Source organism: Peromyscus eremicus, chromosome 3 (assembly GCF_949786415.1).
Source record: "Peromyscus eremicus chromosome 3, PerEre_H2_v1, whole genome shotgun sequence".
Lineage (NCBI taxonomy): Eukaryota > Metazoa > Chordata > Mammalia > Rodentia > Cricetidae > Peromyscus > Peromyscus eremicus.
Genome location: NC_081418.1, coordinates 124,682,419 through 124,696,593, shown reverse-complemented (window position 1 = coordinate 124,696,593; position 14,175 = coordinate 124,682,419). Strand labels below are relative to the sequence as shown.

Below are 14,175 nucleotides of genomic sequence, written 5' to 3'. Positions count from 1 at the left end.
CTGGGAACGTGCAGATACACGTCAAGGGGAGGGTTCACTGGAGAAGCCAGGCTGTAAGGAGGAAAGAGAGGGAGGGTTTGGTTCTGAGGTGCCTTGGGGCTGAAAGCCCCAGACAGACCTACGTAATTACAAACGAGAACGAATTGGGGTACTGGAGGCTGAGGCGCTGGGAGGGGAATGGAGCCTAATCTACAATTCCCGAAGAGAAATTATGTCTCCGTTACCGTAGGGGCAGGTGGCCGGGATCGTTGGCAAAAGGCTAGGCGTCAGCCCATGGTTTTAGGGTCTCAGTGAGTTATTAGGGGCCAGAATTAGAAAGGGTCAGATCCCAAATATTTCGAGAGAAAGCCGGATGGGCGGTCCTGGGGGAGGAGCCCGGATCCGGATATGAAGAGAAGGGGTCAAATTCAGAGCCTCTTTGGAAGACGGAGACACGGCCTGCAACAGGCCGGGAAGGATCCAGACCCGGCTAGACTACAAGGAGAAAAAAGAAGTCCCCGCCCCCGCCCCGGGAGTTGTGGGCCGAGTCTGCTAAACGCCACTGCCTCGGTAAAGTACCACCTTCTCCAACGCCGCAGTCAGAAGGGCGGGGCCTTCTCACAGCCAATGAGGGACGGCCATGTGCCATTGCGTCACCCCCATGCCAACCAACCAGAAGCGGCGCCGGGCTGCACCTGTCCCGGCTTTAAAGGGCCGCGGGGTTAAAGGCTCTGCTAGCTGATAAGTACGACATACACGCGAGGGCTACTCGGTTAGGCTAACTGCGTCGGTCTTTATTCGAGTGCAGGGTAGGGTCCCGGGTCCCATGCTTCGCCGCAGCCCGGGGCTCCCGAATGCGAGGTGCAGCTGTCCAGGGCGGCCCGCAGGGCCTGGGCCACTTGCTCCGCCCTGTCCGCGAGCCGCCCAGGGCGCGGGGCGCAGCCTCCCTGCAGGACATCCAGGAAGCCAGGCAGCTGCGAGGGCAGGGAGAAGAGCGGCGCAGCGCGGAACGGGGCGGGCACGGCGTCGGGGTGCAGCAGCCCGTCGAAGTAGACCCCGACGTAGCGGCCGGCCACCCGGCCTTGCAAGAAATCGGGCAGCACGCAGCTGAGCCAGGAGGCGAGGGCGTCGTGCGGCCCTGGCTCCACCGTCTGATGTTGGAGCCACTGCTGGCACTGCGCCGCCGCCGCGGGCGAGAAGAGCAGGACCACTACGCCGTCCTCCTGCAAGGTCCGGTGCCGCTGCCCGTGGAACCAGGCCAGGGCCCCGTGCGCGCTCAGCTCGCGGCGGCTCCACAGGTCCACGGCCACGCGCAGCGGCAGCTTGCTCAACGCTGACGCCAGCGCGCCCACCAGACGCTCGTAGCCCGCTCCGTCGGCGGAGTGAAGGAGCAAGGCTGTGCGCGCCCTGGGGGCCGCTGTTGGGAAAGCAGAACCGGTGAGGGTGAGCCTGGACCTGCCTCCCCTCCACCCGCTCGAGCCCAGCGTCACCCTTTGAGGCTGTCCCTGGGAAACCGGGACAGGGAAGTGCTCACCTTTCACGCGGTCCTTTTTTAGAAGGAGAAGGAAGAAAAGCGCAGCGACCAAGAGTAGGCAGACCAGCCACACCAGGACCCAGCGCTTATGGATGTCTGGGATAGATGGGAAAGAACGGGCTAGTTAGAAACCTTACAACTCTCACTCCGCTTCACGGAGGAGGGAAACTGAGGCCTATAGACTTGAAGTGAATTGCCCCAAAGTCACAGTGTCAGAGCCTATGCACTGAAAGAGCTCCATCTATCTGGGTGACCTACCTCAATTCTCGTGCCTGTAAATTTGGGATAATGGTATCAAGTGCATAGGGTTGCACGTAAAATACATAACGGTGCCAGGCCTTGTAAGTGTTTAAATGCCAGCTGATATCCCGTAAGCAGGTGGCAGGCCCTTAACCTTGCTGTCTTGCATGACTGCAAGAGCCTCCTGACGAGGCCCCCACCTTTCTGTATCCAAGATCTGGTTAAAACAGCTTTATTCTAACCCTTGAGGAAGCTGCTGTTGCTGGGAACATAAAATCCCACATCCCTCCTGGGCCTCCCATCTTCTTCCCAAGACCCTCTAACCACACTGACTGCCTTGGAAACTCTCAGAAATGTACTCCACAGTCTTAAAATAATGCAGCTTGCCTCCCTTTACCTAGGTCAGACTGCACAGTGAGGCTGGGACCTTTCCTCCCGAACCCTTCATCCCACCTAGACCAGGTCCCCACTGTGCTCAGTCACTGCACTGAACCCTTTACACTGCTTAGTGCTTCGATACCTCGCACGATTGTAAGATCACACTTGCAAACATTCAACAGCTCAGACTTACTGGGTGTTCTCGGCTATGTCCTTTTAGACTTGTGCTGGTGAGGGCTGGGATCCCTGAAAGTGTGTTCCCGGTCTCTATGTGTCTCTCTGTCCCTCCACGTGCCATAACGCATGTGTGGAGGTCAGAGGACAACTCAAGGCAGTTAGTTCATATGGGTCCCAGGGAACTCAGGTTGTCAGGTTTGGTGGCAAGTGCCTTTACCAGCTGAACCACCTTTCTGCCTCTTTGTGGTTTCTGAGTGAATACAGGAATGCTGCTGTGATCTATTTGAGCCAGGCAAAGCCTCACGTATGTGATGTGTAGTCCCTGTCAGCCGAGTCAGCTCCCGGGACACGGAAAGAGTTCCTGTCATACTCACACTTGTCCATGGGGCAGGCCCATAGCGCTCCCAGGTCATCATCATTCCACAGCTGTAAGACACAACCACAGTCCCCTGCTTGGTGTTCAACACCTCATAACGTCTGCTCGGCGGCGGCTTCCAATTCCCAGCCCCAGCCATGCATACTGCCCTGCCCAGCGCAGGCTCCTACAAGCACTCTGCTTTTGCTCCAGCTGTGCCTACACTGAGCTCTGTGCCAAGTGGGACCTTGGAAGACAGTCTTCCTGAGAACCTAACACTTCCTGGGGGTGTGTATCGCTTTGCTGATCTCTAGCCAGAAGTGAGCTCCCGAGGGACAGGAACTATATGCTCCTACCCTTTACCTACCCTGGGCTAGACGCAAAGCAGGCAGAACAGGTAGGCCCATGCCAGGTGGAAGGACCTTGCCTGTAGACACAAGCTCTGTCACCAGCTCACCTGCACACACTGCTGTGTCCGGAAGTCATGCAGCAACTGCTCTCCCAGGTGAGCGGCTCTCTGCCAAGTCAAGGGAAGGGGGATTGTCACCTGGGGCAGCGTGCGAGGTGTTGCAGTGGAGCAGGAGTGTTTGTCAAGAGGAGCCGGGAGGCTTGAGAAACCACAGAGAAGGGACGGATGGACGGACGGACGGACGGACGGACAGACAGACAGACACACACACACAATTCCCAGAGAGAGTACTGGGCCTGGCAGAGCAATGGCAGAGTAGAGGAAGTGGGATGGAATGAGAACATGAGGCCACGGTTGAGACGGAGCTGGAAAGGTCTGGAGGAAGGTTCCCTGGTCCTCACCGTGGAGGCATTGCTGGGCAGTGCTGTACAGCCACTGGGTTCCAAGGCACAGACTGATGTGTTGTTTGGGCCAGTTCTCATCTCCACTAACAGCATATCATCCTTGAAGGGCCCTAAGGAGTCTGGGAGGAGTGAGAGGCCCTTCTAGTAAGACCCACCTGCCTTCCTCCCACCCCCGACCTTCAGCCCCGGGAGCAGCTCCTGCATGGTTCACCCCATTGCAAGGGGCCCTGTCCCAGCCACCCTCGAGCCCCACTCACCAGCCCACAAGCACTCTTGGAGCTGGACCTTCTCCCAGCTGCTCACCTGCTTAGAAGGAGCCAGAGTTAGGAGCACTAGCCAAAGCCAGAGCCAGGGCCGGGAAGTCCACAGGGAAGGGAACAGGCAAGAGGAAGCCCATCAGGCCGGCTCTGCACTCTGGACCTGAGGTTAGGCACATCTGGGTTCAGGCGGCAGGATTAGGAGTCACTCATCTTTCTCATGCAGGCCTTGTGAGAACACCTGTGCTAACGGAGCTCACAACCTTACAGCTCTTTCTGTCTTGAGTTAGCACTTAAAACACCCATTCCCCCTCATCTGACACCTCAGAGGAGATTCATCCAGCCTCACCCAGTCACCCACTGGAGATCACAACCTCTGCCCTTCCCCATTCCTTCGCCTTTCGCCACAGCACGGATGTCACTTGAACACGTTCAGTTACACATATTCTTCACCTGCCTTCATTAGAAATAGGTTCTGGGATGATAGCGACAGTTGACAGTTTGTTCACGGACAAGTCTGTCTCAAGAGGGGCTGGCACATACAGATAGTCAATAAATCTGTTTTGTTTTGAAGCATTCTCAGCCTTTAGCCGAGGCTGGCCTGGTATTCACTACACAGCTCAGGCCAGGGTGGCCTCAAACTCCGGGCAGCACATCCTCCTGCCTCAGCCTCCCAAGTGCTAAGAATATAGGCATGAGCCACCATGCCCAGCTAAATCTTGAATGAGTGCTTTTATTTTTTAATTTAAAACTTACTTTATTTTTTTATTATTATTAATGTGTCTCTGTATGATGTGTGTGCTTGGGGGCATGAGTTCCCAGTAGTGCATGTGGAGGTTGTAGCTTGGGAGGAGAATTGGGTGCAGGGTCCCACCCTCAGCCCAGTGCTTTTGATCACCATTCTGACCTGGACACAGAGGTTGGGGTGGCTTCTCAGCAACGGGAATTCATGAGGCTTCTGTGGAAGGCAGGGAAGGAGTGAGGTCACGAAGGGAGACCCTGGGGTCCCCTTTCTCTTTCCACCCTGGGTCTGCCTTTGACCTCACATTCACAGTGACATTCTCCTGGAGCATCGGTGGCACAAGTGGCTGGCAGGGACCCTGGTCTGGTGCCTGCCAGCACAGTGCCATCTTGGCCCGCAGAGAGCATGGTGCATCTAGCTGCCATCTCCCTGAGGACAGCAGCCGCAGCCTGGCTATGTGCCAAAGGTTCCGGTGTGCTCGGGGATCTAAAGCAGAGGGCCAGGGTTACTAAACACAAATCAGCCTTCCACACAGCCCCCTGCCATAGGGGATTCACTCACCTTCCCGGAAGGGGCAGAAGCTGGTCCTAACAGAATCTGGCTCCAGGGGCCACACCTGGGAAGAAAATGGGGGCTCTACTAAGTCAATTCAGCCCAGCCAACCATCCATGATCACGTGTCAGACCCTGCTGGGTACTAGGACACATTCACTGAGGCAGGTTTCACAAGCACTCACCAGGTTTCTCACCCCTTACAGAGCTCTAGAGATGGGAATGTGGATTCTCTGAGTAAACACTGCCATGTGCACTTAGAACATCTTCTCTCAACTTTTGGAGGGGGTTGTTTTTGTTTTTCTATTTTGAGATAGGGTCTCACTACATATCCCTGTCTGGCCTGGAGCTCACAGAGATCCACCTGCCTTTGCCTCCTGAGGGCTGGGATTAAGAGCAGGCACCATCATCCCTGGCTTTTCACTCAACTTTCACTGAGTGCCTACTATGTATCTTAGCAGTATGGTATACACAGAGCCTTAGATTATTAACCTTGATTCACTTCACAACCATGTGTGAATACCTACTATCAAAATACTGTGCTAGGTTTTTAAGAGTACCTACTATGTGTTTAACACTATGCTGTGAGAAAATACATTAATTTATTCATCAAATGTTTAATTGGGAATACCTACTGAGTGATGGGCATTGGACATGGCAAAGCAGACAGTTAAATCACAGCAAACATTTCCTGAACACCTGCCATGTATCTTACCATTGTGTTTGGCAGTGGGGATTTATTTATTCATCTATACCATCAATAATTAGCACCCACTGTATGCCAGGCCCTGTCCAAAGTTACTCTGGCAAAGTTACTGTATTTGAATAAGATATGCTTTGCTTGCCTTCAAGGAAGTCACACACTCATAGTTATAGTAAGGATAAAATATGGAAATATTAGTCACTCACCCACTTCCAAATATTCACTGAGCATTTTATATATACAAAAAGAAGTTAGACAGAAGCCCAAATGTTAGAGGAAGTGACACATGGAGACGAGAAGCCAGAAGGACAAGGGGGATTGGGAACTAGGAAAGGCCAGAATACTGGAGAAGCTTTGGGAAAGAGATGATGTGAGCTGGGAAGATTCGGTTACGTGGAAGCAGCAGTGGGAACTGCCTGAGCAAAGGCAGGGTGGGTGAGTCTTGGTCAGCAGCTCTGCTGGATATAACAAACTTCTCATAAAGGAGAACTTGGAAGAAAGTCTGCTGGGAAAGGTTCAGTTGAGGGAAAACTAGGGAGCCCAGAATGCCAAAGAGGCACTGGAAAGGGGGGTGGGGGTAGAGGCTATTGACAGACTGCAGGAGAGATTATAGAGGCCCCAGATGAGCTGAGGATGAAGAGGAAGGAGGAAGAACGAGCAAGAGGTCAAGTGAATGAATGGGACTTGATGAATAATTCAACGTGCAGTCAGAGGGAGTGGCTGCAGTCAACGTATTTAAACCTAGATGTGGCACCCTTCTTTACAACAGCCCTATAATGGTGTAGTTTATCCAGATTGCAGATAGGAAGCAGACTCAGAGAGGCAGTGGCTTGTCCAAGGTCATACAGCCAGTAAATGGCAAGAAGGATTCAAGTTCTTTAAGTACATAGCATATGTCTTGCCCTTCATAGGAACACCAAGAGGAACAGTCCTGTGGATAAAGGACCCCAGGAGCATTCTGGACACATAACAAGCAGAAGGCACAGGACAGCAAGAGTAAAGGGACAGCCAGCCACCCAAAGGGGCCATGGTCTCTACCTCAGAGTAGGGAGAACAGTGACCCTAGAAGATTTGAGGCCATCCGTCTGAATCTCCCTATCCCCATGTGCAGGTGGATTCTGCTCCTACCTGAATGCAGAGGCAGGGAACCAAGTCTGTGTGGTTTAAAGGAATAGTCTGTGGTCCAGTCTGTGGTATGAGCAGACAGAAGTGAGTTAAGAGAAGATAAGGAAGAGATATCAGGGAAGCCCAAAGCTGAGGGAACCAGGCAAATAAACCCCCTCCCTGCACCCCACCAAGGCCCTCTGCTTTGGGTGTGTCCCCTTTAACAGTTTGCAGGCATCCTTAACACAGGCATAAACACAGGGTGAACATGGACCTGGAGGAGAAGCCTCACCAGGTTTTTTTGCTTCCAGGATTTGAGAGGACCCTGAACCTGATCCCAGTACAGTAAGAAGCCAAAGTCCTGCTCCTCAGAGACGTCCAGTACCAAGCGAACATTGTCACCATCTGCAGACACATTGAGCCAGGGCAGGGCTAGCGGGAGCAGAGAGGAGAGAAGTTCAGACTCCCTTTACCCCTTCTACAGAGCCAAGCCTGGGCCATACTCACCAACTGTCCCATTGGAAATTCCATCAAACCCTCAGACTAGGAGGCCCTTGGAGGACAGACTGTATCCCCATCTCATACCAGGCTTTGTCCCCAGCCACAAGCCCAAAGCCAAACCCACAGAGACTCCAACTTGGACAACTCTTCTTCCTCTGCAGCCGGAAGAATTCTGCTACCTCCTTAATGCCAATACTTTCCCTAGACTCCACTTATGTTCCACGTAGTAATGCCAGTGAAAGTCCTTGCAACAAGATTGTAAAACATCGGTAGCGAACTTCTGCCCTCCGGGGTTCTCCCATTGTGCTGTAAGCCTGTATTTAAGACCTCCTCCCTCCTTCAATAAACGGCATTCGGCATTAAAAAAAAAAAAAAAAGTCCTTGCAACAGCTTGCAAGACCTTAACCCGCCTAGTTTCTGACCTCTCTAACCTCATCTGTTAGTACTTGTGTCTTGAACACCTGGCTGCAAACACATGCGGCTCCTTCATACTCCTTAAGCACACTGGACGTTGCTCTTGCTCCAGGGCCTTTGCACAGGCTGTGCTCTCCCTACGGATCTCTCTTGTCTCTCAAATACAGGGCTCCTCCTTCACATCCTCACTACCGTGAGGCTCTCACTGCTGCAACTCTCAACCTTCCCATCCCTCTCCCTTGAATTTTCTCTGTAACTCTAGTCTCCATCGACCTTACAGTACACTTTACATCTACACAGATTTATTGGATCTTCCCTCCACCCTCCTCAAACCCTAATTCCCAGCTCCATAAGGATGGAGGTTTTTATCAAGTTTGCTTATTAATTTACTCTATAACTATGTCTTGTACAGAGTAATTATCCAGACAATAGTTGTTGAATAAGGAAAGCAATCACCACTGAGTGACAAGATGAGATGCCTGAGGTGTTCTGTTTTCAAAACTCTGGTGCCTGCAGATCTTCATGGAGTGCCAAAGAGAAAGGCCAAAAAGAAAACGGAGTTGAAAAGAAGAAAGAGGAGGAGAAGATTTCATAGTTTAAACACTGCCACAGAATTTACGCCTTCATCTTGTCTTGTGCTAGTTGTAGAAGTCTATACACATGTAAACACTAACACACCGGGCCAGATGTGATGATGCACACCTGCAACCTCCACTAATTGGAAAGCTAAGGCAGAAGGATTGCAAGTTCAAGCCTCGTGTAGACAACCTACAAGATCCTGTCAAAACCAAAACAACCTAACTACACAGCCATTTCCCTGAAATAGACATTAAAACCAGCGCACTTGGCTGGACACAATGGCCACATTCAATCCTAGCACTTGGAAGGCAGAGGCAGGTAGATCTGTGGGAACATGAGACCTGCCTGGTCTTTAGAGTGAGTTCCAGGCTACCAAGAGCTACACAGTGAGACCTTGTCTCAAAAAGAAAACAAAAAATCATTGCACATAAAACTTTTTTTGTATATGCTATATATGCATGATAAATTTTCTTTAAAAGAAAATGTAAAACTAAAGTAACATTAAGCTGGGTGGTGGTGGCGGCGCACGACTTTAGTCCCAGCACTCAGAAGACAGAGGCAGGAAGATCTCTGTGAGTTCAAGGCCAGCCTGGTCTAGTCTACAGAGGACAGCCAGGAGAAACCCTGTCTTGAAAAGCAAAAAAAAAAAAAAAAAAAAAAAAGTAACATCAAAATCTTGACTTTCTGGGTTCCTATTTCAGGTTTAATATGGTTTCCATTTTGATCCATAAAGAAGGCACCATAATCTTGACAGTGCTTTGGCCCACTATATGTTCCCAGTGAACATTTTTACAAGAAAAAGATTCATTTTTGTATTTCCAATGTCTGGCACAGATGAAGTAACTACTACAGTGGAATGAATGAATGAATGATGGAACATGTCCCGTGCCTCTGGAATCTGGCATCCCAGAGCTGAAGTCAACCCCAAGTACGCATCGTGTGAACTCCAGACCCTTCTCCTCCCTCCACCCAGCCCGCTGTCCCTAGCCCCTACCCCAGCAGCTCTGGATGCTGTCCCGGACTTCAAGACCCCTGCAGTCTGGGGAGAGATCACAGAAAAACCTCCAGTGGGGCTGAGGACCAGGGAAAGAAGGGAAGCAACCCAAGTACCAAGGCCACCACCACCCAGCTACTTGGGGAGCTACTGAGAGGGGCTGCCTGTGCCCTGAAGACCACCCACATTTACACGGTAAGAGCACCCATCCCAGAAGCACACGGAACTGACTAAGGAGGGTACCAGATCAGATCCCTGCCTGAAAGTGATGGGACTAGGAAGAGGGGGAGTGACCAGAAGGTCCACAGACTAGGGGACCAGGGCTTCGGGTCACTTACCAGGCAGCTGCTGTGTGACGTTGAGTTCTTTCTGGTACCTGGGCTGTGTGTAGGACCAGATTCGCACCTCAGCCCCAAGACCAGCCTCGAAACAGTCAAACACTGCAGAGCCCTATGAGGAGAAGACGGTAGAGGGCTGGAGATGGAGGGTTCAGAACCCAGGCCAAGATCTTGGGCTCATGTGGGTGGACCACTCTGCTCACTCATTGGCTCTCCCCTCCCCCAGGACAGAGTTTCTCTGTGTAGCCCTAACCGTCCAGGGAACTTGCTCTGTAGACCAGGCTGGCCTTGAACTCACAAAGCTCCACCTCCCTCTGCCTCCCAAGTGCTGGGATTAAAGGCATGTGCCACCACCACCCAGCTAAGTTTCCTTTTTTGAACAGGTCCCCCGTTCTACAGCAGGTATCTTCTGTAGCTGTATTGGCAGGTTTGGGATTAGCCAGGCTGTCTGAGTTGCTGCCCTACACCTGCTGTCGTGGGCCACTTGGCTAGAGGGAGACTTAATAGACACACTAGTGCAAACCCCTCAGTGATGCCCGTGGCTGCACTGTGAAGTACACCGAGCTGATTAAAAAAAAACAAGTGTGTGTGTGTGTGTGTGTGTGTATGTGTGTGTGTGTGTGTATGTGTGTGTGTGTGTGTATGTGTGTGTGTGTGTGTGTGTGTGTGTGTGTGTGTGTGCCACGGCACACATATGGAGTCAGAGGACAACTTGGAGTCGGTTCTCTCCTTCCACCATGTGGGTCCCAGGAACTGAACTCAGGTTGTCAGGCTTGGTGGCAAGTGCTTTTTTATGCACTAAGCCATCTTGCTGGTCCCCCAAGCAGTTTTCCCAGTCCATGGTTTCCAAGCTGGGGACCAGAAGCGGGAGTAGTGTGAGTGGTTCTGTCCCAGGAGAGTTAGACTTTCAGCCAGGTGGGCCCTGGGAGGAGTCCCAACACCTGTCCCAGTGCACACACCATGGTCTAGCATGATTCTTTTCTTAGTCCGAGAGTCCAGTGAAGGCAGCCCACCAACCACACCTCTCTGGGCCTCAGTTTCTCCAGCTAGAAATGCATAGCTTATGGGAGATTTCAAAACGACAAAAGAAAAGGAAATTAATTTACTAATACTCTTCATTGCTGGGCATTACCTGAAGTGTTTTACAGGCACCAACTTATTTAATTTGCTCAACAGTCAAAGGAGCTATGACTTGTTTTTTACTCTCATGTGTGTGGGTTTGTTTTGCTAGGAATCAAACCCAGGACCTTGAGCATGTTAGGCAAGAGTTCTACCACTGAGCCACATTCCCATAAAATAAAATAAATTTTATTCTTATTTTAGAAAATCACCAAGAGCATGAAAGGACATTTCATGGAGGAAGTTATAAACAGCCAATAAACTTGTAAACAGTGTTTAACTTTCTCAGTCATCGGGGTGTACAAATTAAAGCTGTAATGAATACCAAACTCAGTGGCATGTTCCTGTAGTCCTAGCACACTTAGAAGAGTGAGGCAGGAGGATTTCAGTCTAGCCTACACAGCAAGATTCTGTCTAATAAAAACAAGGGCTGAGGGTGTAGCTCAGCAATAGACTGTTGCTTAGCATATACAAAGCCTTTGATTCATCCTCAGCATGCCCCTCCCCCACATTCATACACAGAAATCAACAACAAAAACACCAGCCCTGGACTGTCTAGATGCTACCAAGCTTGGCAACCTGAGTCCAATCCCCAGGACCCTTATGGTAAAAAGAAGAAAACAGAGTCTAAGTTGTCCTCTGCCCTCCTTATGAAGCCCCCAGGATACATACATACATACACAACAAATAAACAAATACAATTCAGAAATATAAACACTACCACCACACATGTACACACAAATCCCCAGTTATAAACCACGACACACATAGCAGAATGGCTAACATTGAAATTTTAAGATGCTAGGTTGGGGATTTAGCTCAGTGGTAGAGCGCTTGCCTAGCAAGCGCAAGGCCCTGGGTTCGGTCCTCAGCTCCAGAAAAAAAAAAAAAAAAGAAAGAAAGAAATTTTAAGATGCCAAGTGCTGGCGAAGATGGAAGCAATTGGAAACCCTATTTGCTGTTGGTGAGCTTATGAAATAAAATTATCCCAGATAACTGCTTAGTGACTTCTCACCAAGTAAAACACGTGGGGCAGGAGTGTCCTCACCCTCATTTTATAGACAGAAAGACCACCACTAGAGGCTGAGAGGGTTCACTGCTCAGCTCAGATCCCAGATCTAAAGAAACACTGCGGGAGAGGGTGGCGGGAGTGTCGGATTCAGAAGGTGTCTCAGCAGGAGAAGCATGTTACATACCACAGACTGGCCAGGCAGCACCAGGGCGGCAGGCACCTGTACCTCCAGCAGCGCACAGCGGGTATATGTGGGGTAGGCCTGGAAGGAGAGCACCACCTGGGCCAGGAGAGACGCTGTGGGCGACACACAGGTCAGCCAGGCCATGGGCCATGGGCAAGACCCTGACGGGAAGCAGCGGTTCAGCCAACTGGCTCCTCACCGTTTCTAGGCTCCTGGAGTTCCCAGTCAGACTTTTCTTCAGGCTCTTCCCAGTCCCCTGAAAGGAAGAGAAGAGAGTAAAGCCCAAGTCAGACAACTGCCCTGGGCTGGTTCAGGCTTCGATTCCCTTCCAGGAATGCCACGGCTGGTAAGCAGAGGCCTGGGAGAGCAGGCTGGCCTAGGGGTGCCTGGGCAGTGTCTTAAACATTGCAGATGCTCACGAGTCTGCAACCCTCATGCCCTCCCCAGGCACTCAAATATGCACACACAGTCTCGGGATTCCTCATTCACATGTGTGCACACACAGTCTCGGGATTCCCACTCACCATGGACAGCCAAGTGCACAACCACGCGGACGCAGAGGGCGCAGTCGGTCTCCTGTGGACACCTCAGCACCAGCTCCGTCTGCAGGCGGGTGGGCACCAGCACAGGACCTGAGGCAGGCTCGATGCTTCCAGGCAGGCAGAGCACGTCACCATCTGGGTGTGAAGGGTGGAGGGGAGCCAAAGCTGCTCAGAGCCCGGTTTGGCTTCTGATAGCTCCCGAGGGCAGGGGAGCTAGCTCAGCCTCTCGGGGCTGAGGGCGAACAGTCGCCTTCTCTTCAGCTAGCCTCGAAGTTCTCTCTGTCAAAGTAGCGATACTTACCCCAGAGGTGGCAGGAAAGACCCTGGGAAGGAGGGAAAAGTCAGTGACATCTCCGAATCTCAGCACCTTCCCTTGCTTGACAACTCCTACCGCTGCCTACCTCCTTCTGGGGCTCCCCATCCTAAGCCCTCCCCTGAAGACAAGACTAATTCTTGTCCCCTGTCCCTCTGCTCTCTCCCATCAGCACCAGACAGACCAGACAGGGCGGTTCTGACAGAGGCAGTGACGGGAGTCAGATTAGGGCTTTGAAGAGGCACGGACTGAACTCTCAGCCTTCCCCAACTTCCCAGGGCCCCAGACTCACTAGAGAGCAGCGTGCAGTGTCGTGAGGATCCACGAGCCTCTCCAGAGAAACCACCGCAGGGCTCCGGCCCAGTGCCAAGGACAGCAGGAACCAGGACATAGGCATCTTCCAGGTGCTAGACAGCACCCAGGCCTGAGGCCCTGTCCTGCCCCCCCGAGGGGGGGCAGACACCCCACCCCTGCTGCCAATCAGCCCTGTGTCCCCGGGAGAGAACAAGGGCTAGAATTCCTCTCCAGCCATGCTTTCCCACTCGGAGCCCCGACTCCGGGCCCAGTTTCAGCTGGAATGCTTTCGTTTTGACTCCCAGCAGGCAGTCGATGTTCCCGCCCCACCCTGTCCCGTCCCTCCTACCAACTCCAGGCTTAGGAGCCTGCAGCTTTGGACTGGGGTGGTGGCCTCTCCGCCTCCTCCTTGGCTGTCACCTGGCTGGGAGGAGCCCTGGGCGGGCGGCACAGCTGGAATCTTGCTGAGTAAGGTAACTCTTACCCCAGATCTCACCCAAAACAGAGAGGACGATTGAGAAGACCCCCCCCCCCCCCGGCTTGTAGCATCTTGGGCGTTTCCACTTCCTGTATGACCCAAGGATCCACTGGCCCACTGGGTCCCTTTACCAGATACCTAGGATCTTCATACACTTCCCTGGACCTCAGTGACACAGCAGCTCTGAAGTGGGCTCCTGCCCACTGCCTGGCCTGGGTTCAAGGGGATGGAGGGGCAGGCAGGGCCTGGGAGACCCAGAACTCAGCAGTGGGTCTGCCGTGCTGTGGTTGGGAGTGGGGAGACACACGGTGCCTAGCTGAGCTTTGGGTTTTCCTTTGCTCTCAGAAGAATCACATCGAGGAAAGGATCCAGGAGGTACTGGGCCCTCCTTGCCCTCCACAGGCACGGCTTGTGGTAATGAGGCCACGGGTGACATTCTGAGTGAGAGGACTTGAGCTGATGAGCTGTCCTAGAACAAGCCTAGGGCAGGCCCAGGCACACAAGAGCAGCACACGGTGTTCCTTAATTTATCTGCTAGGTTCGCTTTTATTCACCTTTCTGGATGAGTGCAAAC

The 14,175-nt window shown here is 52.3% G+C and overlaps 1 protein-coding gene across 2 annotated transcripts; it reads right to left on the bottom strand.

The window, feature by feature from the left end:
* Positions 1 to 3: 3 nt before the first annotated feature.
* Il17rc (interleukin 17 receptor C) lies at positions 4 to 13,770 on the bottom strand. Of its 2 annotated transcripts, XM_059258373.1 has the most exons (19): positions 13,122 to 13,770; positions 12,818 to 12,839; positions 12,499 to 12,651; positions 12,174 to 12,230; positions 11,975 to 12,087; positions 9,660 to 9,771; positions 9,322 to 9,366; positions 7,126 to 7,265; positions 6,858 to 6,917; positions 5,037 to 5,091; positions 4,780 to 4,961; positions 4,641 to 4,691; positions 3,734 to 3,779; positions 3,474 to 3,595; positions 3,121 to 3,180; positions 2,683 to 2,734; positions 1,514 to 1,609; positions 225 to 1,396; positions 4 to 51 (listed from the first exon to the last, which is right to left on the bottom strand). In XM_059258373.1, the coding sequence occupies exons 1-18, from the start codon at positions 13,224 to 13,226 to the stop codon at positions 774 to 776; spliced, it is 2,094 nt and encodes a 697-aa protein (XP_059114356.1). In that variant the 5' UTR covers positions 13,227 to 13,770; the 3' UTR covers positions 4 to 51; positions 225 to 773. The 2 variants fall into 2 exon arrangements, with proteins under 2 accessions (XP_059114356.1, XP_059114357.1); XM_059258374.1 differs by lacking the exon at positions 9,322 to 9,366.
* Between the last annotated feature and the right edge of the window lie 405 nt (positions 13,771 to 14,175).

Bases quoted from the DNA above. Each gene is read 5' to 3' on its own strand.
- Il17rc (XM_059258373.1), bottom strand. From the start codon at position 13,226: ATGCCTATGTCCTGGTTCCTGCTGTCCTTGGCACTGGGCCGGAGCCCT. The intron at 9,772-11,974 runs GTATGTAACATG...TTCTCCTCATAG, and splicing joins TGCTGCCTGGCCAGTCTGTG to GGCTCTGCAGTGTTTGACTG. The intron at 4,962-5,036 runs GTGAGTGAATCC...CCTCTGCTTTAG, and splicing joins CTTCTGCCCCTTCCGGGAAG to ATCCCCGAGCACACCGGAAC.